At 43.2% G+C, this 26,574-nt stretch overlaps 1 protein-coding gene across 1 annotated transcript in view; it reads left to right on the top strand.

The window, feature by feature from the left end:
- Positions 1-26,574, top strand: part of PIK3AP1 (phosphoinositide-3-kinase adaptor protein 1) — a 123,862-nt gene that overhangs the window by 63,915 nt on the left and 33,373 nt on the right. The window contains exons 8-9 of the mRNA XM_077125603.1: positions 3,719-3,908; positions 21,202-21,297. Of these exons, the coding sequence (XP_076981718.1) occupies positions 3,719-3,908; positions 21,202-21,297 (286 nt within the window). The remainder of the gene's footprint in view (positions 1-3,718; positions 3,909-21,201; positions 21,298-26,574) is intronic.

Below are 26,574 nucleotides of genomic sequence, written 5' to 3'. Positions count from 1 at the left end.
TTTTTTTTTAACTTTTTAAATGTATAATATAACATTTATACAAAGCAAAGAAATAAAAAAGCAATAGCTTTCGAAACACTCTTCAATGAGTATTTACAGGACAGATCCCAGAGTTTGTCATGGGCTACTATATGATCCTCTTCTCGGATTTTTCCTTCTAGCTGCTCCAGAATATAGGAGGCTAGAGGGCTTAAATATTTTTTTATCATCACAGTTGACTCATTTTCCTTCTTTTTTTTGTGAAAAATAACATATGTACAAAAAAGCTATAAATTTCAAAGCACAGCACCACAATTAGTTGTAGAACATATTTCAGATTTTGACGTGATTACAGTTTCACAATTTTAGATGTTTACTTCTAACTGCTCTAAAATACTGGAAACAAAAAGAAATATCAATTTTGTTATTTAGCATTCATATTCATTTGTTAAATCTTATCTTCTCTGTGTAACTCCACCATCACCTTTGATCTTTCCATCCCTCTCTTTAGGGGTGTTTGGGCTATAGCAATTCTAAATTTTTCGTATTGGAAGGGCCTGTCGCTAATATGGGGTAGGGAGATGGAACTATCTGATGTTCTGGAGAAGCTGGGCTAGGTTTCAGGACTTATCTGGACCTGGGACCCATCTGGAGGTTGTAGGTTTCTGAAAAGTTACTCTGGTGCATGGAACCTTTGTGGAATTGCCCTAGATGTTCTTTAGGATTGGCTGGAATGGTCCTGGTTGGGGGTTGGCAGGCTATGATAGGTAGCAAGGTCTAACTGAAGCTTGCATAAGAGCAGCCTCCAGAGTAGCCTCTCGACTCTATTTGAACTCTCTCTGCCACTGACACTTTACTAGTTATACTTCTTTTACCCTTTTGGTCGGGATGACATTGTTGATCCCACGGTGCCAGCTCTGTATTCATCCCTGGGAGTCATCTCCCACATCGCCAGGGAGACTTTTACTACTGGATGTCATGTCTCACATAGAGGGGAGGGCAATGATTTCACTTTCATAGTTGGGCTTAGAGACTGAGGCCACATCTGAGCAGCAACAGAGGTCTTCCAGAAGTAACTCTTAGGCATGCCTATAGGTAGTCTAAGCTTCTCTGCTACCTACATAAGCTCCACAAGAGTAAGCCTCCATGATCAAGGACATGGCCTATTGACTTGGGTAGTTCCATGGATTCTTAAAAAAATTTTACTCTGTTGCCAAATATTAAATCTAACATTTCTCCTTTAATTATATTCATATATATATATGTATCTTAGTGCTATTAATTGCATTCACAATATTGTGAATTACCATTTATTACCAAAACGTGTCCATCATTCCAAATAGAAACTCTGTACCTTTAAAGCCTTAAATTTCCATTCCCTATTCCTACCTTATCCCCTAGAAACCCATATTTTAGATTTTGACATGATAAAATGTTGCTTATTCTAATAGTTTCCAGTCCGTGAGATCATATTATGTTTGTCCTTTTGTGTCTGGCTTATTTCACGCAACACGTGGTCTTCAGGGTTCATCCATGTTGTCACATGTGTAGGAGTTCATTCCTTTTTACGACAGAATAATATTCCATTGTGTGTATATGCCACATTTTATTTATCCATTCATTGGTTGATGGACACTTGGGTTGCTTTCATCTTTTGGCAATTGGGAATAATGCTGCTAGGAACATCGGTGTGCAAACATCTATTTGAGCCCCTGTTTTCAGTTCTTTTGGGTAGATACCTAGTAGTGGGTTGCTGGGTCACATGGTAGTTTTATACTTAGCTTTCCCCATGCCTGGGTCTTTTTCTGAGTCCCAGTATTGCCTTCAGTATCCTAGAAGCAGCTGCTCTTCCTGATACCCTCCCTCTCTGTTTTTTCTCCACCTTTATAGGTGCGCAGAGGGCATGTAAGAATAGCTCAGACTCTAACATAGGACTAAGGCCCTCAGAAAGAACAATAAAAGCAATCAAGTCCTGCTCTCTCCCTTCCAAATAGAAGTAAGCCTGATACCTCTCCAGAAATTAACAATCTGCCCTGTATTTAAAAATCCAGAAGGCAGTGACTCACCAAAGCCTGTAGATGGGGCTTCCTAAAGTTTTGGGGTATATGCGTGTTTTGAATGGCTAGACTAGCACAAGTCCCTGTATTGGGCATCTCTGACCTAAATGAGGCTAAGAGGTACTTACAGTCCAGGAGTATTTACTCAGCTTTCCTTTGGAGTAAAAAATGTATCAAACATGGTGTTTCATTTCCATGTCAACAGTTGTTGTTATGAATATTCTATATTTGTAGAATATTACCATTAATAGATTTATTTTCTTGGCAAATGCATTATCTCATTTAATCCTTGGTGCAATACTTTGAAATTGACACTATTGTAGACCTTTTTGACAAGTGTGGAACAGGGTTTAGGAAGGCAAAGTAATTATGGTTGGAGTCTCACACCAAGAAGGGTGGAAATAGGATTTGAATCTGCTCTGATCATAAAGCCAGGGATTTTTATCCTGCTTAATATAAAAAGAGAGTTTGAAGAAGTGTTTTGAGTTTGCATTGAAGTTAATGTGGTTCACATTTCTCATACTGTCTTTGCGCTCTGACTCTTGTCACCTTATCACCTTCAGCCAATTCATCTTCAGCATTGCTACTGAAAAATTGTCCCAGCATACCGCTTGCAACCTCTGAGAACTGTCCTGTTCCCTCTTTCTACCACCTCAAAACCAGATATCAGACCCTGGGTCTCCAGCACTTCCCAACTCTCACATAGTCCACTCCTTGGGTCCTGCCAGGAAGACCCAGAGTGTCATTAGCAGGTCTGCTCTTTGGGTGATGATGAAAAGCAGGATTTTTGTGGGTTCGTGCTGAAATAAGGATTGCAAAACACCAAAGTTTCTTACCGGGAAAAGTTGTGCAGAGGTTTCAGGGAAGCCAGCTCTCTGGCTTCACAACCGCCAGGAAGCAGAATGACAGAGGGGTGGGAAGCCTTTCCGACTTCAGGGCACTGCATCCAAAACCATCTCACAAAGCCCTCCTGGGTGCACAGGGCATGGCATGGAGGGAGGAACCTACAAATTGTTAGGCACTTTGGAGAAACCTGCATGGAGGAGTGGGTGCTAATGTACCATGCTATGAGGAGCCTCGGTTTGCATGTAAATGCAACATCACCTGGCTGCAGCTCTCTTTGTCCCATTTGGATTTTTTTGTGGCTCTTCAGAAAGTGTCACATGGTCTTGTGTCATTTGTTTCATTTTGAGGAACCACTAGGCTATGGTAGAAAGGTCAAAATCCAGAACTGCAAGCCCTTGAGTAAGGCACTCATATTATTTGGAGTCTCAGTTTTCTGATCTGTAAACTAAGCAATATTATACCTTTCTCAAGCAGTGGTAGAAAGAATGATATGAAATAATGTCTAGGCAAATACCTAGCATTGTCCTTGACACATAGAGGAACTCAAGGGAAAGTTGTTCATTTGCAACCTCAAGTCATTGGTCATTTGATGAATGTCTCTTGAGTGCCTAATTCTGAAGATATAAAGATTAAAATAAAAAACCTAAACCAACCAATAAAAAGGACATGGAACCTGGTCTCAAGGAGCTTCCAGTTTGGTGGGAAATACTGAAGCATCCAAGCAATTGCAATTCTAACCTACCTGAACCTTTACTTTGCCCACTACATGCCCACTCAGGTGCCCAGCTCTACCCAGGTGGTTCTAGTGAGGCTGTGAGTCCTTCCTTCTCTTTCAGGAAACTGTGGACATGCTGAAGAGTCACATTAGAGAGGAACTGATGCAAGGGGAGGAGGCTGATGCTGTGTATGAGTCCATGGCCCATCTCTCCACAGACCTGCTCATGAAATGTTCCCTCAACCCCGGCTGTGACGAGGACCTGTACGAGTCCATGGCCGCCTTTGCCCCAGCTGCCACCGAAGACCTCTGTAAGTAGAGAGGCCAGTTCCACTTCTAGCTTTCTGCTGACAAGCAGCTTTCTTCCTTCTGGGTTACGGTGGGGAGCGGGGGAAGTCCCTGCTTGCCCTCATCCCAGTGTGCCCGAGGGGTGAAAATCCTGTTTTACACAAACTTAGATCCGTAATCGTGTGCTATGACAAGCAGAATTCTCCCAACTTCCTCTGCTGTTACGGCTGCTGCCTGCGTGAATGGAGAGTTTAAGCAAAGACCTGGAAATCAGAATTGATGGAGGCATTGCCTTGTGATCCTAGAATCTAAATCACTGCCTCTCAACTCTGCCGTTCCCAAAGCCCCCTTTTTATAAGAAACGTTTGGCAATGCCCCCTTTACTACCCTGATATGAGAGTCATACGTAATATAACCTACCTATACATAAAAAATTTTATACTCAATCAAATACACTGCCCTAATTGAAACAAAAGAAAACTGAAGGGAGAGGAAACACTCAGGCACGCCTGCACATGACGGAAAAACGGAATTGTCAGATGTAGATACTTCTTTGCCGAATCACTGTCAGTGTCACAGCCTCAAGTGTTCGGCACACATCTACTTTATTGGTGATCCAGCTGTAAGCAGTGTTGGCATCATGCAGGGTTTTCCTAAACGGTGAACAACACTTCACAATTTACTCTCCATTTGCACTGTAATTGAATTCCTGGAAGAATCGATGTATATTATAATCAAGCAAAAGTATAAGTTGAGTGTATTTGAAACATTTTAGGTTCTAGATTCAGAAAATTATAAGTGGTGTTTTGTTTTTTTTTTTTTGGCAACCTGATTTATTGGATTAATATATAGTAAGCATGTGTCCAAAATGTATCTCCAAGACCTGATTTTATTTTTGGTAAACTGCTTAACAAGTTTTTGTCCATTTTTGTTCATCTTATTTGTTTTTTTCTAATTGCAAAAGCAATATATCCTTACAAAAACTTGAAACAACATAAAAATGTGTAGCTGAGTTGATAAAAGTTCATAGGACTCCATCCAGCCAACCAAGATAGCACTATTAACAGCTTGGTGGGCATATTTGCCCATTGTATCTGCTTATATTAAATAAAAAATATATACATATACACCAATATGTACATATATGCACATATGTATAAATATGTATCTTAAACAGTTTTGTTAAAACTTAAGTATATGCCTAGCAGGATATTTGAAAGTCAGGAGAGGCACGAAACACTTTTTCATTTTGCAGGACTGCCTTCCATCGTCGTGACAACACAAAACACCATCAGAGATTTTCAGGACAAAACCTCTAGGGGGCAGTGCCATCCCCTTTGTGGCCCACTGTTCTAAATAATGTATTTGAAGGAATATATCGGGCTTGACGCAGAAGGAGCAAACCACAGGCCCTCTAAGAGCCTTATGAATGTATTACCATCATTTGCTATCAGATACTAAGCACCCTGAAACACTGCCTAAAACGTAGCCCTCCTTCCTTCTAGGACTAATTAACAGATTCAAGAAAGACAAGATAAGTAGCCATCAGTGCATCAGCTTTGTTGATGGAGGGCTCTCTGGAATGGGCCATATTGAGTATTGTCACCTTTCAGCTTGCAAAGAAGATGGCAGTGGGCGGGGCAGCGGGCGCTGGCAGAGAAGGCGCAGGCGGGCGGACGGCCAGGGGTGTCCCAACACTAGAGGGCCCTTGACATTCTGACGCCAGTGCCTGGAAGATGTGGTCCAGTGGCTATTAGGCACTTGCCAGTCGAACTGGCTCCTCCTTTGGGAGAGAAGAGAGAAAAGAAGTAAGAGAAGTATCTAACTGGGAAGACTGGAAGTGCTGCTGGACTCTCCTCCTTGTATAAGTCAGCCCAGCAAGGATGTGAAGAGAGTGTCATCCTTACATCCACATCCTTCATCCCACCGACGGCTTAAAGCACTCCTCCAAGGATGATTTTATTAGCTGGACTTCACACAAGAGGAAAAGGAGGCACAGAGAGGTTAAGCAATTTTCCCAAAGTCTCACAGATCGTGAGTGATAGAGCCCAGATTTCAACCCAGCTCTGTCTGTCTCTAGGGCCATATTCTTTATCCCATGTCTAAATTTTCATGTGACACCCCAGTTTTAGTCCTGGTTTCTTCTAGAAAAAGCATTTAGCAGCTGTAGCCAAGCTTCCCCTTTCTGGGGCTCCAGACATCAGGTAACGAAACAGCCTGTGGCGCCCCCTGCCCTTGGTCATCCATCCATTCATGCAGATGCCCAATAAGAATTCCTGGAGCATTTACTGGATTTTTACTACTTTCCTCTCCTGAGTGTTGTGGATACAAAAGGGGCCCAAGACACAGTCCTTTCCTTTGTGGAGCAGGACACTTAGAGAACCGCTGGTATCCGCTTGCACCATCATTTGTGCCCTCTATCTCTGTTATAGGACTGTTGAACAATTAAAGAATCTCCCACTTTACTGGCTTTAATTGAAAGCTTTAATGCCCTCGATCCCCTGTGAGGCTTCAACACGTGAAATCCCCCCACCACATTGGTGGAAGCCTGTGAGGGTGCTGAAGGCGTCCACCCCACAGCCTCTTCCTCTGCCGTGCCCCTCCCAGCATTCCCCAGGCAGCAGTGCGCTGGGGGACTGGCCTGCTTTGTGACCAATCCACAGCTTATAAAACATCACACAGGCCTGGGGGTCCTGGTTGCCGCCAAGCAGGAGGCAGGCTGTAGATTTGGTCAGCTTTCGGGATGGTGAAAGAAAACCCACCACACTTGTCCTTTGTCAGATCATATGAACTATGAACTTTCTCATTCTAGACATGGTTTGATTTGTGTTTCTCTCTCTGTGTTGTTGGATTTAATCTGGACATAAATTGCAGGCCCAGAAGCAGCAGCAATTTGTAGCTGGGGAGGAATGATTTATTTTGCTACCCGTACGTCTGTAGGTGAAAAGGTAGTTTAATTCATCAAGAAGCAGGATAGGGGACAAGCTGGTAAGTCTGAGATGTGTATTTGCAGCACTGCCCGGCATGGTAATCACACAGAACCCCCGGCAGCCCTTGTAAGTCAGACTGCTTGTAGCTCTATCTCATTTGACCATCCTTGGCCTTGGTGGGCAGAGTTAGTGCCATTTTCCAAGGGGCAGAAAACAAGGCTCTGAGCTTCAGTAACTTGCTTAGGGCCCATCTAGATAGAGCTGGATCTGGAACCTGGCTCTTCAGATTCCCAGGGCAGAAGTCTGTCCTCCTGCCCCTCGAGAACGCAGGCCTCTCCAGGTCCACCCTTCTAGGATCTGCATTTGTCAGCCTGGGATGGACATTTACTTAGGAGCAATTTCAAAATGTCTAAATAGTTGTGCTTAACCATGCCTAGAAGCTGAATATAAACATACTGAGAAGTTAAGCTGTGTTTATTCATTCACTCAGTCGTTCACTTGGTCACAGGACAGACATGAGGCAGTGCCAGGCATGAGGCCTGTTCCCTACCACCCCTTCAGAGGCCACCTAACCATGCTGGAACAAATGGGAATGAGGTCCTCTTCTCCAGAGGGAATCCCAGCCATTAAGCCGGAAGGTGTCGGAGAAGCTTCCAGTGTTGCATGAAAGGGAGCTGGGGTGTGGCATTGGGTTCTGACCCTGATACTATGATTCAGCTGCAATCTCTCCTTCCCCTGAACTTGTGTGGGTGTAAATACACATACACACACACACACACACACACACACACAAATCTTTAGCTTTAGATGTGCTGCCACCAGGTGGTAACTACGTGTCTTTGTTTTCAGGCTTCACCTTTGCTCCTGATTCTCTTGAGAATTTTTCATTCGATCCCCCACAAATCTAAACCATGAATTTGCATACCTTATTATATAAGAAATAAATGTGTTTATTAACAGTAAGCTTATGCAAACACTAACTAAAAATCAAAGCAAACCTCTCTATGGGTTTTCTCACTATCATCTGATCTTTTTTCTCCCTTGGTTCTTTTGTCCCTCACCTTGCATTCAGAAAATGGTGGTCCTTTACCTTAGATAATTAGCTTCGTGTTGAAAGCCTCACCCAGTGACTGGTCACTCCCTGAGGCCCTGGGAACTAAGGGTCCTGGAAGCATTTCTGGGTGGCCCTTGTCTAGTCTGTTTCCAAGGCAGTCTGCTTGGTGGATTGTATCTCTGCTTAAATACCTCATAGGTTCATCTTTTTTCCATAAGAAGAAAAGAGAAAAGTGTAAAAAAGCTTGGTTCTGGAAACTAGAAACTCACACAGTCACTCTAATCTATCCTGAAGGGCTGTTCTGCCTCATGTTACTCCATGTCTGAACTTTTCTTTTGAACCCCTGATCCTTCTCACGGTTCTGAGGCTGGAGCTTGTATACAGCAGGCAGCTGACAGCACCGGCTAACTTGCTGGCTTCCCTTAGCAACCTCCTTGGAAACTGGCGTCATTGTAACAGATCATCTGTAACAGTAAGTGTTTTCTTTACATGAGCGCTCTGATTACAGTCCCTCTCTGCAAGTGGGGTTCCCTCTGAGCTGGGGACGCAGGCACAGTTTAAGGGCACCGTAGCCCACCCTGCATATCTGAGCCCAGCCAAAAGGCCACTTATAAGCATAAATGCTAAGTTGCGGACTTGCTTCTGGAATATACCACCTCCCCTATATTCACCCTTTTCTCTCAGGGGCCTCCTTCCCTGCTGAGGCCCTTTCATCCTCCTGCTTTCCATCGTGGAAAGACTCTGGCTAGTAGAGCCAAGAGATGCTCTAGAGCTGGGTGCAAGGCACGAGGTGTTACCAGCAGAAAGAAAACCCATTCTGCGGCAGCGTCATTCCTGTCCGGTGCAGGGCTGGGACTGACCCTGAGCATTGCAGGGGGAGGGGACGACTGATGTGTGCAATGCACTTCCTGACTTCCTGTTGCTTCTCTTTCCTCCCAAAGTACAAGAGCTGTGTAGAGGACATAGATGCTTGGTGAAATCATGCTGAATTGAATGTTTAAGGTTAATAAGTGAATGTCTTATTAACCACCAGCAGTGACCTTGTTCTCTGTGGACCTTCACACCTTGTGGGTCACACTTTTCTCAGGATGCTGCATACAAATTACTTTGAAATCTGGTTACTTACATGCTTCTCTTGTTACTGGGTCCAGACTTTGATTCAAAAGCGTGTCTTACAGCTTCGTTTCATCTACATTGGCCAGCACAGTACTGTCTACGATAGATGTTCAATTATTTTTTGGATCTGAAAGTACCAGAAAAAAAAAGAAAGAAGCTGAGATTTTGTGGTGTGTCATAGTTTATCGACATTGCAGTGCAAAGACCTCGCTTTCTTATCAGGTGTTTCACCAAATGTGGTTTATCTCCATAGACCCCTGGAGTCAGAGACCGTGTCTTACCCCAGCCTGTTTTCCCCAGCCTAGCTCAGTGCTTAGCTCATAGGGGTTCAATAAACATTCTTTCATCAATTTTCCAGTTTCCCGATTCTCCTTTTCCCATCTTCAAGGCTTCTACCACAAATACCACACGCAGGATGGCTTAAACAACAGTAACTTATTGTCGCATAGTTTTGGAGGATGGAAGTCCCAAACCAAGGAGCCAGCAAGGTCATGTTCTCTCTGAAGACTGTCCTGTCCTGGTGGGAGTGTGCCCACAGTCCCTAACTCAGCTCTGCCTCTGTCACATGGCCGCTTTTCTCCCTGTCTGGCTCGTAGTATTTCCAAATTTCCTCTGCTTTTAAAGACTCCAGTTATGTTCACTTTTTATAACCACTCTGATTTACTTTGGCCTCACCTTAACTAATACCATCTTCAAAGATCCTGTTTACCAAAGATTCAATCCATAGCAAATGCCAACACTATTGTCCCATTGTTTGGATCAGGAAAAGCCCTTCTGGTGTGTTTGTAAGCTCTGAAACCATAGGGAGCATACTTTATGCTTCCTTGTATACCTGTGGTGCCTAGCCCAAGACAATACACTGCCTAGGTGCTTAATAACTATTAGTTGTTTGATTTCATTTAAAGCGCCATGCAGGTCTCGCCTGTCATTCCAGTTACAATTCCTGATTGCAATCTTCCTGGTCCTCCTCTAAGCAAATAAGTGGTAAAGCAACACCAGCCCAAGCCCTGAGAGGCCTCTGTGTAGAACACTGGTGACGTGGACCGCTGACAACTGTGGCTTTGGTAAGGCTGGAGAGTGCCAGGAGGAACGCGGAGGGGAAGCTGGGGAAAGCAGTTAAGTGTCTGTCTTCTCTGTGGCTCCTCAGAATGTTGATAGCTGACGCTTCTGGGTTTCTACCAGAACTAGGAATTTTCACACATGGAATCAAAGGCTCGAGTTAAACTGGCATTAAAAAGCAAATCAATCGGTGTTCACAAACTCATGTATTAAATGCTTCTTTTGTGGCCAGAATTTTATTCGATAGCCGTGGTCAAGGAGGAAAGAGAGGCTAAAAGTAAAGGACAGGCCCTATCATTTGAGAATCTGTTGGGAATCAATTGGGGAGCAATTCAAAATCTACACTGAGCTCTTCTTAAATCAGAATACTTCCGGGCTTTTCTAGATCAGCTAGTGGAAAGGGTTTCTCTTCCCAGGGAAGTCCCAACTGTGAGTTGCACAAAGAGGCAAGCAATTTCTTGGCAATGAAGAAAGGGAAGCCTTTAAGCAGCTAATCTCCTAGTGTATAAATCTGTTGCACCTGGAAATGTGTGCTAAGGAGGCTGTCTCCGAGACTAGTGGTTTCACTTTGTGAAATGCTGCGTTACACCGTATGTCACTCTAGGCTAATGATCCCGGGTTACTTATCATTACCTCCCAGGTGCTGGAGCAATGTATGGCATAAAGTAGGTGTTTAGTAGAAGATCAGATGAATGGACACATTGGGTGGTTGTAAATGCTCACGAATCTGACAGATCTTTCCAGTGGGCAGGGTTTGGGTATGATCCCAGACGCCAGTAGAACTGTGTCTAGTTTGGATTTCACTGCAAGTAGTTTGAGAGGTGATCCTAGAAAATGCCAATATGGAAGTGAGTAAGGAAGATGGAGGGAAAGGGAGCCGATCAAAGGTGCTTTAGTAAGCATGTTACCCACTGGAGTACACCAGGAGATGGGGTAAAGTATATGCCTCAAAGTCATCCCACCCAAGCGCTGAGAGGGCTGGGGTATTTATCTGCCAAAACATGCCCGTTCATTGCTGGGGTGGGATGACTTTGAGGTATATACTTTACCTCATGGGAGTGGTGAATGCCACCTCCCTGGCGCTTCTGTCCTGTGGCACAGTGAGCCTTCAGGCAGAGGTGCAGACCTGGCTGGTGAACTGAAATAGCAAGAGCTGAGGATGGGCCCACAGCATCCACTACAGACTGCATGAGTCTGTTGGGCATATGCTGGCGCTTGGGCCACATGGGTGTACATTGTCTCCCAGCATGAGTCATGGCAGGAGGGTTTTCTGTATGTTAGAGGCAAATATTTATTTTCATCTCTTTGTTTTAACAAGCTGCCCTGCCTATACTTCTTTTCTTTTTTTAAAGAAAGATGGAGGGCAAGAGGCCCCTTAACATTGGGACCACCTGCTTTTATTACTTCTCTCCGGGGCGGTACCTGGTGGTAGATGGTTCATTTGAGTGGGTCACTTGGTGCTACCCTTTTCTGTGGGTGACTCACTCAGACTGCCCACTCCTCTCCGCCAGATGCTTAATGCAGTTTAACGTGATCTCCGTGACCCAGCGCTGTCTTGTGAGCCCCAGGCCTGGGACTGGCTGCAGGTTATCGACGTGGAAAGTGGGGTCTACCTGACTTAGGGAGTCACTGTACCCCCAGTATCCCACCACAAGCACATCTTGTGGATGATTCTTGCACCACTGAGCGGGGTTGGGGGACGTGAGAGGGCTGCCGTCATCTGTGTAAGAAAACCACAAAACGTTTGTCGCTTCTCCTCTCCCTTTCAGTCTTAAGACTTCTCTTTAGTTGCCAGTGCCACCTACTCCTTAGCTTTTCTAACTGCACGCTGCTGTTTTCTTCCCTCTTCCCCTCTTTAACTCTTTCGCCTTCTTCTCACGCCTCTATGGGTGTGGAGAGGTTGGACTTGGGTCAACCGAAGTTCTCCATTCCACCTGGATGCAAATGGAGCCATCATGTTTCAGGTTGGCTTCAAATGTTTTACCATGCTGCTCCTTGTTCTAAGACCCTTTTAGGCCACAAAAGATACTTGCTAAAAATTTTTTTGGCCTACTTTCAAGGTTTGAGAGTCTTTCTAGAAGAATAGTCTCACAGTAGCTGATATTTTACTCAGCTACTTGGCTTTGTATTAAGTTAGCAACAAGTAATCTGGAGTTTCCACTGCAGCTAAGTGGTCTTGATTTACTTCCCATGAGGAGTATCATGTGGGTCTTTTTAAGAATTCATTATTGTTCTTGACTGATTCCTTAACTAAGTACCTACCTGGGCTTTCTCTCATCTGCTCAAGCTTCTTTCTTTCCAGGAATGGGCTGTTTCTGATTGACTCCTTCAAAAAGTATCGTGTAACTCAGGAGCTGGCTCTTTCCAGAAGGAGAGTGTAGCTCCAAAGCCTCTTGTTTTTCCCTCCTCTGCCAAAATGAAAGAACTTTGCACTGTCTCCTTAGACCACCAGATTTCAGCACATTGCAGTTTATTTTTAACTGACAGGTAGTGAAGGTTAAGCGCTTAGAATCTGAAGTTACAAACACCGAGAATCCAGGATGCAGAATCCAGAATCCAGAAATGCACGGATTCGTTGTTCTGCATTCCTGTACAAAAATGTCCTTTCACATATGAAAGTTTCAGTGTCTTTCAGCCACTCATGTGTTTCACTGTATGACTGATACACATAGGGTTATAAAATTGAAAGTTTGAGACGCTCTTATTTCCATACAATTAGATATCTTTTCCTTGATGTAGTATTATAAAAGTATATCTGCCAAAAAGAAGTTAACCAATGAAATGTGTACTGTATAAGTACACTTATCCCTTGGATAAGTAAGGGAACAAATAACTGGTAATTTTCCAGAACTATGGTAAAACTGAATTTTGAGGACCTGAGGTGTTTCAGACTCGGAACAAGATGAAAAGCTTTTGCTTTCTAGTTTATTGTCTTCTGGCTCAAGATAAAGAATATTAGATGTCAGTATATGCAGAATCCTTGACCTATTTAAATCAAGTTGTTGATTATAGTCAAGTTTTCACATTCTGTGAATTTTAATGTAACTTTGGAAGGTATAGGTACTTACTCAAATGAGCAAATAATCGAGATAAGAAATGAACGGTGTTGTCACTCTGTGCACCCCAGGAGGAGGGGAACAATATGAACAGTGAAAATTCACATTATTTTTTTCCTACTAAGTGACTGAAACATTGACATAGTTTCTAGTATGTATATTTTGTTTTAATAAAAATTAATTCCGTCCCCCCCCCAAAAAAAATATATCTGCCACTACTAGGTATTTAATGTTTAAACATAGGTGTGGGAAATACGGTTTTTAAAATAATGAATCAAGCTTGTATTGAGTTGCAAAAGTGCTGTCTTGAGAAGGATTCTGGGGCCAGAAAGAAGGTTTGATTGTTTGGTGATGTTTGCCATGAGTACAGAACAGGGACGTGGGGGCCAATGTTTGTATTTTCTGTTCCTGTCTCTAATTCAATGATATTTATGTGTGATTAACTATAAACAGAATCATTTTATTTGAAACAGAAATGGAAAGAAAATTGGTTTTAAGGAATTTCATTGAAAGCAGTGCACATCCAGACACTCCATAGAGACCAGCATCTATCAGGCCAGGCCCCCCCAGCACGCATCTGTGTGTGAACATGATGCACTGGTTTGAATGTGCTCTAATCCCCGCCTACCTACTCCCCGTCCCAGTCCAGTGTGGGAACGAAGTCCACAGCAGGCTGACTTGCCTGTGAGTTGGTTTCCATCTGGGAGAGGCAGAATATTCCTCCAAAATATCTGCATTCTAATTCCTGCAAACTGTGAATATATTAGGTTACCTAGTGTTTTAGTTTGCTAAAGTGGCCAGAATGCAACACACCAGAGATGGGTCATTTTTTAATAAGGGGATTTATTTAGTTAACAAATTTACAGTTTCTCAGAGGAAAGGCAGCTAGCTTTCATCTAAGTTTCTTTGTCACATGAGAAGGTCCACAGAAACATTTGCAGGCCCTCTTTCTCGGCTTCTGGGTTTCAATGGCTTTCCCCGGGTTTGGTCCTTTCTGCATCTCCAAAGGCCTGCACCTGAGCTGCTCTCTCTTAAACCTCTCTCTTTTAAGCATCCACATAATTAACTAAAAGGCACTCATTGTAGAAGGCACTCGCCTTAGCTGACTGCAGATGTAATCAGCCATAGGTGAAATTCACATGCTGATGATTTAAGTCCACAGCAACAGAACAACTCAGCATCACCTGGCCAAGTTGACACCTGAACCTAGGTGCTACACATGGCAAAGGGGAAATTAATCAGCTAACCTTAAGCTAAAGAGAATGTCCTGGATTTTCTAGTAGACTCTGATGTAGTCACAAGGGTTCTTAAAAGTGAAAGAGGGAATTGAAGGACAGAACTGGAGAGATGGCAGCATGTGCAGGACTCAATTCAGGTAAGCTTTCTACCTGACCTTGCTGGCTTTGAAGCTGGAGGGAGAGCACCAAGGGACAAGGAATGTGGGTGGCCTCTAGAAGCTTAGAAAGGGCAAAGAAACGGATTCCCTGGAGTCTCCGGACAGGAACACAGCCCTGAAGAAACTTTAATTTTTGCCCAGCGAGACCTGTTTTGGACTTCTGAATTACATGACTGTAAAGATAATACATTTATGTTGTTTTAAGAAACTAAGTGTGTGGTCATTTATTACAGCAGTCATGGAAAACTAATACACTACCCAAGTTGCCTTGATAAAATAATGTGATGACCATTAATATTTAATGTCTGGCACTGTTGTTAAACACTCATCCAATCATCCCATGAGGTAGGTTTTGTTATTCATCTGTATTTTACAGTTGAAATTATAGAAGCTTGGTGATGTCAAATAACTTGACCCAGGGTTAGTAAGATACAGAGTCAGGGCTTTGAACCTGAGTCTCCAGGATACTTAAGTCCATACTGTACCTACTACCTCTGACAGTGGTGCTGACCTGAACTAGTTGCTCAGCTGCCAGCATTCAGGGCCTTCATTGCCTTCCTGCTTTCCGCTGCTGCCTTTCTCTGGTGTATGTCTGTCTCCTGCATGCACATGGTTCCCTTGGCTCCAGGCCTTTTCCGGCGTGAGTAGACTCCCCTCCCCCTCCTCTCTGCACCATTGCCCCCATCATTCTCTTCCAGCCACACCCTGGATCCTCTAGCTTTAGGGTCTGTCCTTAAATCTGCCTCTACCTGGGCTCCTGGCTATGCAGAGTGGTCAAAAGGAATTGAAGCTGTGCACAATAAAAACTGTGATGGGCCTGGAGCTTATGGAGAGTGGAGGGGCTTCCAAGCCTTGTCTTGGTTTCTGATGGCAGCCTGCCATCTCTGTCTAGCCAGCACTTGGTCTTCAGGAGCCCCAGAAAAGAGAATGCCTGGCAAGCCTTGTCTGGGAATCATGATTTCCTCAAATAATTCTATTTTAAAGAGTTGGCATTTGTTGTCTTAAGATGCCCTCTTGAGCATATTCAAATGTAAAAATATTGATTGAGCTAAGCCCTTACAGAGGGGACTTAATACAGATGAAATTTGAGAACTTATATGGAAATTCTAATAGTGTTAACCCACAAGCATTCATTATGAAGGCAGAAGACTTGGGTTCAAACAGACAAAGTTACTATTAAAAGTGTAACTAGAAAGAGGACCCATATCTCACACCTTATACAAAAATTGACTCAAAATGGATCAAAGACCTAAACATTAGGGCTAAGACTGTAAAACTTTTAGAAGAAAATGTAGAGAAATATCTTATAAAACTTTTAATAGGAGGTTTTTTCCTAGATCTTACCCCCAAAGCATGAGCATTGAAGAAAAAAATAGATAAATGGGAAATCCTCAAAATTAAACACTTTTGTGCATCAAAGAACTTTGTCAAGAAAGGTAAAAAGACAGCCTACGCAATGTGAGACAATATTTGGAAACTACATATTAGATAAGGGTCTAGTATCCAAAATATATGAAGAGATTGTTCAACTCAACAACAAAAGACAAACAACCCAATTAAAAAATGAGCAAAAAGGCGGCTCAAAAAAAATGAGCATGGTGGCTCAGCAGGCATAGTTCTCGCCTGCCATGCTAGAGAGCTGGGTTCAATTCCCAGTGCCTGCCCATGCAAAAAAAGAAAAAAGAAAAAGACTTGAACAGACACTTCTCAGAAGAGGAAATACAAATGGCTAAAAGGCACATGAAAAGATGCTCAACTTCCCTGGCTATTAGGGAAATGCAAATCAAAACTACAATGAGATATCATCGCACACCCACTAGAATGGCCGTTATCAACAAAAGAAAAGAAAACAACAAGTTCTGGAGAGGATGTGGAGAAAGAGCCACACTTATCCACTATTGGTGGGAATGTAAAATGGTACAACCTCTATGGAAGGCAGTTTGGTGGTTCCTCAGGAAGCTAAGTATAGAATTGCCATATGATCTGGCAATACCATTGCTAGTATCTACTCAGAGGACATGAGGTCAAGGACACAAACAGACATTTGCACACCAATGTTTATAGCAGCATTATTTACAATTGCCAAGAGATGGAAACAGCCGAAATGTCCATCAACAGACAAGTGTCTAACCAAACTTTGGAATATACATACAATGCAATATTGCGCAGCTGTAAAACAGAATAAAGTCATGAAGCATGGAACAACCTGGATGGACCTTGAGGACATAATGCTGAGTGAAATTAGCCAGAAACGAAAGGACAAATACCATATGGTCTCACTGATACAAGCTAACATTAATGAGTGAACTTGGAGAATTTATTCTTACACATTATATAGATATCCCTTTTTAGTTTATGGTATATTGGAGTGACTGGAGGGAACTGCCTGAAGCTGTAGAGCTGTGTTCCATTAGCCATGTTTCTTGAAGATGATTGTATAATGTCATAAGTTTCGCAATGTGTCAGTGTGATTGTGAAAACCTTGTGTCCATATGCTCCTTTTATCTATGGTATGGACAGATGAGTATAAAATATGGATAAGAAATAAACAAATTATAGGGGCCCAAAGGTTAAAATTAATTGAGTAGATTGAAATACTAATGGTCAATGAAAGGGAGTGGTAAGGGGTATAGCATGTATAAGTTTTTTCTTTTTTCTTTCTTTTGCTGGAGAGATGCAAATGTTCAAAAAAATTATCGTGGTGATGAATACACAACTACGTGATGGTCCAGTGAGCCATTGATTGTCACTCTGACAAGAATGTTTGTATTTCAAGAATGTTTGTGTGTTTGTTTGTTGTTTATAATAAAAATATTTTAAAAAAGTGTAAGTAGAGTCCTCTTTTTAAAATTGTTCTCTTCTTGAGACAGTAGCTTCGGTATAGTATTTAATAATAAAAATAGTAATAATAATAATAATAGCAGCTAGCATCCATTTAGCACTTCTTGCATGCCAGATATGGTGATAAGCACTTTGCAAGTTTCTCATTTAATTCTCATGACAAACCTATGAGACACTAATATTGTCACCATTTTACAGATCTGAAAAGAGAAACTGAGAAGAATTAGGCAGTTTTATTCCTTAATTATGGGCAAAGAGTTAATATAGCACTATTATTCCCTTTTCTGCATGAGAATTTTACCCTCGGCTGACCTTCTAGTTCTGTCACTCAGGTAGGCTGATAAGAGTAAAATCTCACCTGCTTTTGGGCAACATCGCCGATGATAAAATGACCTCTGATTGGTAAATCGCATACAGAGCTGGAACTATAAGTTCCTGAGAGAGGTGCTATGCCTCATGTTGTCCTGAGTGTGGTGATGGTTGTAACTGGCATGGTCTCTCATGAGGGCCCTGGGAGCCCTCTGGGGGTGCAGTGAGGAATGCTGCTCCTGTGGGGCACAAGGCTTTTCCCCAGGCCGGCTCCCACTTCTGCTTGCTATGGGCTCATTTCCTTGTGCCCAAACTGCTGGCACGACTGCCCAGATGAGGAGGGCCACTTGGCCCTGTCCTGCTGGCCTGTCTCCTGCATCTTTGTGAGTAGACAGGTGCCAAACATGGCCTGTGGTTGTCATGTAAGTCTGAATGATTAGTTGGACCAAAGTAGTGGGCACTGAAGTCCTACAGCTTAAAGTGGTAGAATTGACATCGGAACCTATGCATTTTGGTCCCAATACCCGAACTTCTAACCCCCTTGCTAGTGACTCTTAGGGAGGCTCAAGGAGATTAAATAACTCTACTAAGGTTACAGAGCTGATATTTAGCAGAGCTTACTGTGTCCATTTCCAAAACCATGCTCTGAGCCTCAAGTTACGGCAGACTCTAAAGTAAAGATCTGTTCTCCATGAGAGGCTCTTTTGACACCACCTCGATCATCAGACTCACAAATGCGGGCTCCTCAAGCTGTCAGTGGAAAGTGTCTTAAAAGTGTGGGTGGATGAGAGAAAGGGTTGGCAGACATCATCCCGGGGGATTATACTTGTTTAGTTTTGCTGTTGCATTTCCACCTCTCCTTTTCTAATTTCTGCTTTTTATTTTGAACAATGATTAGACTTACACAAAAGTTGCAAAAATATCAGAGTTCCTATGTACCTTTCATTCAGGTTTCCCTAATGTTAACGTCTTATGTGACCATAGTGAACGATCAAAGCCAGGAAGTTAATGTTGGTACAATACTACTAACTAAACTATAGACCTTTTTCAAATTTCATTCATTTTCCCACTCATATTCTTTTTCTGTCCTGTCCTAGATAAGATCCCACAATGCATTTAATTATTTTTCCTTAATCTCATCCAGTTTGTAACTGTTCCTGTTACTGATCACTTATTTTTCAGAATATTCCTCAATTTGGGTTTGTCTGATATTTTTAATCCTTGGACAGAGTGGATGCATTTTTGGCGAGAATGCCACAGAAGTGATGTGCCCTTCTCATTGCATCATATCAAGGGGCCATGATGTGGTGTCTTATTACTGGTGCTTGTTCTTTTCCCCTTCCTTCCTTCCTTCCTTTTACTCCCTCCCTGCCTCCCTCTCCCCTTCAACCCACAAAAAACTCACCCTCTAATGATGGGGGTTAAGGTACCTGGGGCAGAAGCCTGCACCCTTATTATGGTAACAGGCCAGGTCCACCTGCGCTTCTCGTGCAGTTACAATTTTCTTCCACGTTTTATTTTCCTTATCCTCTTTAAAGCTCCTCCCATTTTTCATCTACCTCTTGGACATGGAAATCAAAGCTTGTTAGTGAAAATAGCCAGGCCATTACATGACCCTTGGACCCCTCTGTCAACAGGGATGACATGGTGTGCGTGAGGTCTGCACTCTGGGATGATCAGCCTGGGAGGTTTGGTTATTGGGGTTTGAAACTGTCCTGGGGCTTCTGTGCCCTGGACTGAGTTCTTGGGATGCAGGGGCCTGAGGGGGCTGTATTTTCATGGACAGTTCAGCACTGGGCAGTCTGAAGGCTAGCAACAGGTCTGGGGAGTTTTTCCCTCCCCTCGTCTCTAGGAGTGTCTGACCCAGGAAGTCCCTCCTTCAGGGTATATTCCTCTGTGTTTCATTGTTGGGTAAATGAAGAGTTTCAAAAGTTCACTGAGGTCAGAGTCAGGAGGCAGTGAGGTTGAGGAGCCAATGGAGGTAGGAGAAATGCAGGTCAGGTAGGAGGAGGCTCTGCTCCCAGCAGGGCACACACTTGTAAAACAGATCTTCCTTTCTAATTTTCTAACTCCATGGAAAGAATGCTGCACAAAAACACAATTATGCAAATTAGACTGGATATCTCAAATAAGCAGAATTTTTCTGGTCTTGAATTTCTAAAGAATGATGCAATTCTGATCAAACAGTTCTTCCTTCTGAGTTCCTATCAGAAATTTGTTTTAAAAAGTAAAAGCATCTCAATTGAAAACATCTGTCGATATGCCTCAGGATCAGTACAAAGCGACCCTAACCTCTCTACAGTCTGTGATGGAATTGAGTGGAGACAAGAGAGGTCATAATTCACCAAACAGGTTTCTCATTTGGCATCCCAGACCTTGGACTGGAAGGTGTCAAGGACCCTTATATTTAATGTAATGTATCTACCCTATCGGGAAGTATTTAAACTGAAAAGGTGGGTAGGAAAAAAAGTGCTTTTTTTAAAAATTAATATTTAAAGTGACACAAGCATGATCAGAACATTGAATTACTTTATGCTATTTTTTGAAAGGGATAAACAACTAAAATATAAAAGTGACAGTGAAAAATCTTTCTCCGGTCCTTGTCCTCCATCTGCTCAGTTCCCCGGAAACCACTCATCTTAATTTCTTATGTCTTCTTCCAAGTTTCTTTTTACATATACAAGCAAATACAAAAATAGATTCTTATTTCCCTCTCCCAGTTTGGGGGCAAAAGGTAGCATATTAATGGTCTAAAATCCTGTATTTTTTGAAGATTTTGCCTCCAAAAATATGTATATCTTTTTCTTTCTTTTTTGTCTCAGATCTTATTTTAACTCTAGCCCCGGTGGCAGCCCCCTCATTTCTGTTCTCTCCCTCCCCGATTTTCCTCTCTCCCTCTCCAGAGATAAGCACTGCCATGAATACATTCCCAGCAAGTTTATTGTTCCCAGCAAGTTTCCATATATATGCTTATTACATATTTTTGAACCCATAAACAATTTTAGTATTGCTTTATAGGCTTTAAAACTTCATGAAAACAATATCATACTATAAACACCTGTCTGCAACTTTTTTCACTCAGTATTATGCTTTTGAGATGTATATGTTGAGGGTGGCTTCAGTACATTCTTTTTAACTGTTGCACAATTTCCCATTGTTTGAATAAATCATAATTTATCCATTCTCTGTTCCTGCTTCCAGTTATTTTGTCTTTTATAAGCAATGCTAAGGTGTATGTATTTCAAAAGTAAGCCTGTTCCGTCAATTGCAAATGAGCTTATTGTAACTTTGGAGTCCTGGGGATGGATGCATAATATTTGGGGAAAGGGCCTGGGGGAGTGGATGTTATTCTCCTTTACATATCATACTCGTTGAATCTCCATATTGAGTGGATGGGTGGACAGACGGACGGATGGATGGATGCATGGATTAATGCATGTTTGACTCTCTTTTAAGAAAATTGCCAAATATTATGCATCTGTCTGCAAAACAGCCTTACCAGGTGGCCATTGTAGAGGACCAACATATCAATTCTCTGTCTCCATTTCCTTTTAGATGTAGAAATGCTTCAGGCCAGTACATCTAACCCGATCTCTAGAGACAGTTTCTCTCGGACTACCAAGGACTCTATGATCCGCAAGTTTTTAGAAGGTAAGTTGTACCTGTGAGCAGGGCAGCAAAAAAAGGATAGAAGGAACAAATCTAAGATCTTGCCTGGTTTCAGTATAAGGAGTGTTCCACTCAAAGAGTGGGTTGCACATACGTGGTGTATGGAGTGGGCTGCACATACGTGGTGTATGGTGTGGGTTACACATGCGTGGTGTATGGTGTGGGCTGCACATACGTGGTGTATGGAATGGGCTGTACATACACGGTGTATGGAGGGGGCTGTACATGCATGGTGTATGGAGTGGGCTGCACATATGTGGTGTATGGAGTGGGCTGCACATGCGTGGTGTATGGTGTGGGCTGCACATGCGTGGTATATGGAGTGGGCTGCACATGCGTGGTGTATGGAGTGGGCTGTACATACACGGTGTATGGAGTGGGCTGCACATACATGGTGTATGGAGTGGGCTGCACATATGTGGTGTATGGAGTGGGCTGCACATGCGTGGTGTATGGAGTGGGCTGCACATACGTGGTGTATGGTGTGGATTGCACATGCGTGGTGTATGGTATGGGCTGCACATGCGTGGTGTATGGTGTGGGCTGTACGTACACGGTGTATGGAGTGGGCTGCACATACGTGGTTTATGGAGTGGGCTGCACATGTGTGGTGTATGGTGTGGGCTGCACATGCATGGTGTATGGAGTGGGCTGCACATGCGTGGTGTATGGAGTGGGCTGCACATGCGTAGTGTATGGAGTGGGCTGCACATACATGGTGTATGGAGTGGGCTGCACATACATGGTGTATGGAGTGGGCTGCACATACGTGGTGTATGGAGTGGGCTGCACATGCGTGGTGTATGGTGTGAATTGCACATGCGTGGTGTATGGTATGGGCTGCACATGCGTGGTGTATGGTGTGGGCTGCACATACGTGGTGTATGGAATGGGCTGTACGTACACGGTGTATGGAGTGGGCTGCACATACGTGGTGTATGGAGTGGGCTGCACATGTGTGGTGTATGGTGTGGGCTGCACATGCATGGTGTATGGAGTGGGCTGCACATGCGTGGTGTATGGAGTGGGCTGCACATGCGTAGTGTATGGAGTGGGCTGCACATACATGGTGTATGGAGTGGGCTGCACATGCGTGGTGTATGATGTGATTACAGGCACACTGCCCTCCCAGGTGCTCCCATCAGCCTGTTACAAGTAGGCCAGAAATCCCCCCCACGGGAGACACTCCTTTAGGGTTGCCTCCAACACGACCTCATTAAAATGCACGTTGATTTTCATTTGATAAAAATTTATCAAGCACCTGATATGTACAAAACACTGTTCTGTGTATTGGTCTGGGGAACACAAAGAAAAATAAGATATGATGAGTGCCATCACAACAGTTCACTTTCTGGCACAGGAGGGGTATATATACAATACATACGTATTACTAAATTGAGGCTGTATCCCACAGTGGTTAAGAACACGGACCCTGGGTTGCACTCGGTTTCCCCTTTGGTTAGCTGGAAAGCCTTGGGCTAGTTGAGGTCCAATTTCTCTGGACCTCAGTTTCCTTAGCTGTAAAATCACGTTAGTGTGAGAATTAAATGAGTTATTGTACATTTGGCATCAGACCTGGGCACATAATAAGCAATTAATATAGGTTGATTATTATTATTGTTATTAAAGGCTTCAAAATTGGAGAATGTTAATTTGGATGGGTAATTTCTTAACCCTCTCTGATCATTTACAATTTATGGTGAGGTCTGTTGATCAAGTACATGCAGAAAGCAGGGTACCAAGAGGATTGGCTCAGGATGAGATAAGGGATTTTGACAGTGAAGGAGACGGAAAAGCTCAAAAGCAGTAGTAGGTAAATTACACCCTGGCCAGCTGCCTGTTTTTATAAATAAGGTTTTATTGGAAGACAGCCGTGGTCTTCACTTACTATTGTCTGTGGCTGCTTTCTCACTCCAACGGCAACGTGGAGTAGTTGGACAGAGACTATGTGGTCAGCAAAGCCTAAAATATTTACTTTGTGGCCCTTTAAGAAATGTCTGCCAACCCCTGCCCTAAAGTATTAAATGTTTCCCTGTGAGGCAAGCCCTGGGCAGCGAAGGGTCAGTCACTTGATTGGTCCATGGGATAGCACATGCACCAATAGGGGGCTGGATTTGCCCTGAAGATGGGATTTGCTTTGCCAACTTCATTATTTGGCTTCAGGTCTGCCCTGCCATATTTAAACACGTTTTGCCAGGCACATATTAAGTGCTTTATAAATAAGACCCACTTAATCCTCACTGCAACCTTATGAGGTGAGTATTGCTATCTTCATTTTGCAGATGAGTAAAATGAGGCATGGAGAGGTCCTAAAGCCAGTAAGCTGAGTGTAGGATTCGGAATTCGAACTTGCTAGCCTGGCTTCATTGGCTGGGCTTTAACCATTGGGCGACCCAGCCACCTTCTCCAAAAGAAGTAAAACTCGGTCCTTACCTTCTTCTTAAAGAAACACTATGTGGCCTAATGGACAGAAAAGTGGGGTAATGAATTAGACGACAGCTCCTTGTCGTCCCCGGTTTCACCTTTTGATCAGTGAGTGACATGGTATTATTCCAACAGTCACTTATCAATTGTCTGTCCATGCCAGGCGCTGGTGTATGGAGATGAGTAGGATTTGGTCCTGCCTGGCAGGGGAGATAAGATTAGGTCCTGCCTGTAGAAAGCTCTCATTCTACATAAAAAGTAGTGTAAAGAAAAAATGTACAGTCAGTTGTGGAAACGGCAGGGGAGAGTGGCTAACTGTCTAAGGGGAACAAAAAGATTTTACACAGGCAGATTCCAGTCCTGGCTTTGCTGCTAATTACCTTAAACATGGGCTGTTTGCTGTCACCTCGTTAAGACTCAGTTTCCTCATCCTGAAAGCTGGGGATAAAAATAGCACCCCTCTTTCAGAGAGTTCAATAGGAAAAAGCCTTATCATACTATCATTCACACAGTAGATACTCTATAAATATTAACCTCTAGAACAGTGGTTTTGACACTTTTTTCTTTAATAGTAGTTCTCAAACTTTAGTGTGCATCAGAATCACCTGACGGGCTTATTGAAACTCAGATTTCTGGGCATCACCCCCAGAATTTCTTTTTCAGTAGGTCTAGGTGGGACCTAAGATTTTACGTTTCCGAGAAGTCCTCATGTGAGGACCCACTTTGAGAACTACTGGTCTTGAGCAGGACTTTTCAAAGCACTTTTTTCGTTAACAGTACAGCTTTCTTTTGAGTCCCTTTTTATGATTTAAAAAATTAGTATAAAAGTAATAGGTGCAGATGGGGCGGTGTGCAAGGGTAGTTCAGTGGTAGAATTCTCGCATGCTATGCAGGAGACCTGGGTTCGATTCCTGGCCCAAGCACTTCCCAAACAAACAAACAAGCAAACAAACAAATGAAAAACCAAACCAAACAAAAATTCAACAAATGGTGGCTGCAATAAGGGGACACTCACGTGGGAAAAGAATGAAATGTGACCCCCACCATACAGCATACAAAGAGGAAAAAAAAGTAATAGGTGCAGATGATTTTAAAAATTCAAGTGATAAAAAAAATTGGGTGATTGAAACTGTGTATCTCTCCTAACCTAGACTGTCCAGAAATTTGCAGGGCATATACATATATGTATACATGTATATATCTCCTTTTCTTTTAAATCACAAGTAGTAGCATATTATATATGCTGTTCTATACCTTGTTCTTTCTTTTTTAATTTTCAGTGTCACGTATCAGCACAAACACTCTTTTTGACAGTTGCATAGCATTCCATTGCATGTGCTATCACCTGATGTATTTTAACCAGTCTTCTCTTGAGATCATTTAGGCATTTTCCAGATTTTGTGTTTTATAAATTTTGTTGCAATGAATATCTTTGTTGTATATAATGTCTCTATACATGTATGAGTCTATGTGTAATGTAAATTACTAAAAATAGAATTGCTGGGTTAAAGGATACGAGTATTTGAAATTTTGAGAAAGAATGCCAAATTGCTCTCCTCTGATGTTCTGCCAAGCTTCCATTCCCACCAGTGGGATTGGAGAGGTTCTGGAACACTATTTTCAAAGACAATCTTATGCAGAGACTCGGCTTGTATACAGATAGAACTGGAACTGTGTCTGAGTACCTGCTCAGCCTCTCATTTCTACCTGGAGGCACCTCGTGAGAGCCCTTGGCTCTAAAGTAATAGTTTGGAAACAGTGGATCTGGAGCCCATAGAGAGTAGAGAGAGAAGCAGTGGAGATGAGCCCAGAACAGGTGGCCTCGGGCTAGGCTGTGAGGGTCTGCCCGCCCTCATACGGGGAGCTGGTGCAGGGTTTTAAGCTGAGATTGTAGTTCTGTCCCCAACAAAATGCAGTGCCTGGCACATTAAGACTCTCAGCAAGTATTAGTTGTTTAATTCATTAGTTATTTGAAATGGTATGATCCGATCAAGATGGGAACATCTGAGAAGCAGACTCAGAATTCCTTCTGCTAGGGTAAGAAGGAAATCCACTAGCACAGAATTTGAGCCCCTTTGAGATGACCTTAAACAGTGCATGATAAATTTTCTGTCATCTCCACGTTTTGCTTCCCTAGCATTTGCCTGTCCCTGGGAGCCTGGCAGCTGGGTGGGATCAGAGATTCTTTCTTGAAAATGTCTCTCGTTTGGTGAGTAGGAGCCAGGGGAGTCTTTGGGTTGTTTACCTGTAGCTGCTGATGGAATGAGGGAGAGATGGGAGACTCCCTGATGCACAGCCCTCCAATAAAAGTGGGGCTTCTTACCTTGGGCTCCAAGCTGGCAGCAGCACTCCCACCTAGTAGACAGATGTTGCTGAGGGAGGCGGTTGGTTCCTGCCCAGGCTCCACTGTGTCTGGCTCTCTTGGCTTCTAAACCATAAAGTTTCTCTGCTGCGGGAGGAAAGGTTTCCTCTTACCTGATAAGGTGGCAGCGCGGAGGGTCCCCACATGTCTGCCGAAATCAGGAAGATGTTGGGAAGGAGGGTAGGCACAGAACTTGGACCACTGGAGATGCTCATTCCTACAGTATTTCTCTTCACTTGGTCCAGAGACATTTAACCCAGATTTTAGTTATCCATTCTTTCTAAAAATGTTATCCAACACCTGTTGTGTAAAAGGCACTGTTTGGCTCTAGATGTGTTTGTGGCCAGGCCTGCCCTTATGAATGTCAGAGTCGAGTGAGGGAGATAAGCATTAACCAGCTAGCACACTCATGCACAAGTAATCTGACATTGCAACAGAGGCGTGACGGAAAGGAGCGAGGCACGGTGAAGGTC

The sequence above is a fragment of the Tamandua tetradactyla genome, chromosome 13, assembly GCF_023851605.1.
Source record: "Tamandua tetradactyla isolate mTamTet1 chromosome 13, mTamTet1.pri, whole genome shotgun sequence".
In the NCBI taxonomy this organism is placed as follows: domain Eukaryota; kingdom Metazoa; phylum Chordata; class Mammalia; order Pilosa; family Myrmecophagidae; genus Tamandua; species Tamandua tetradactyla.
The sequence above is the reverse complement of the archived record's forward strand: the minus strand, read 5'-3'. Positions and strand labels throughout refer to the sequence as shown.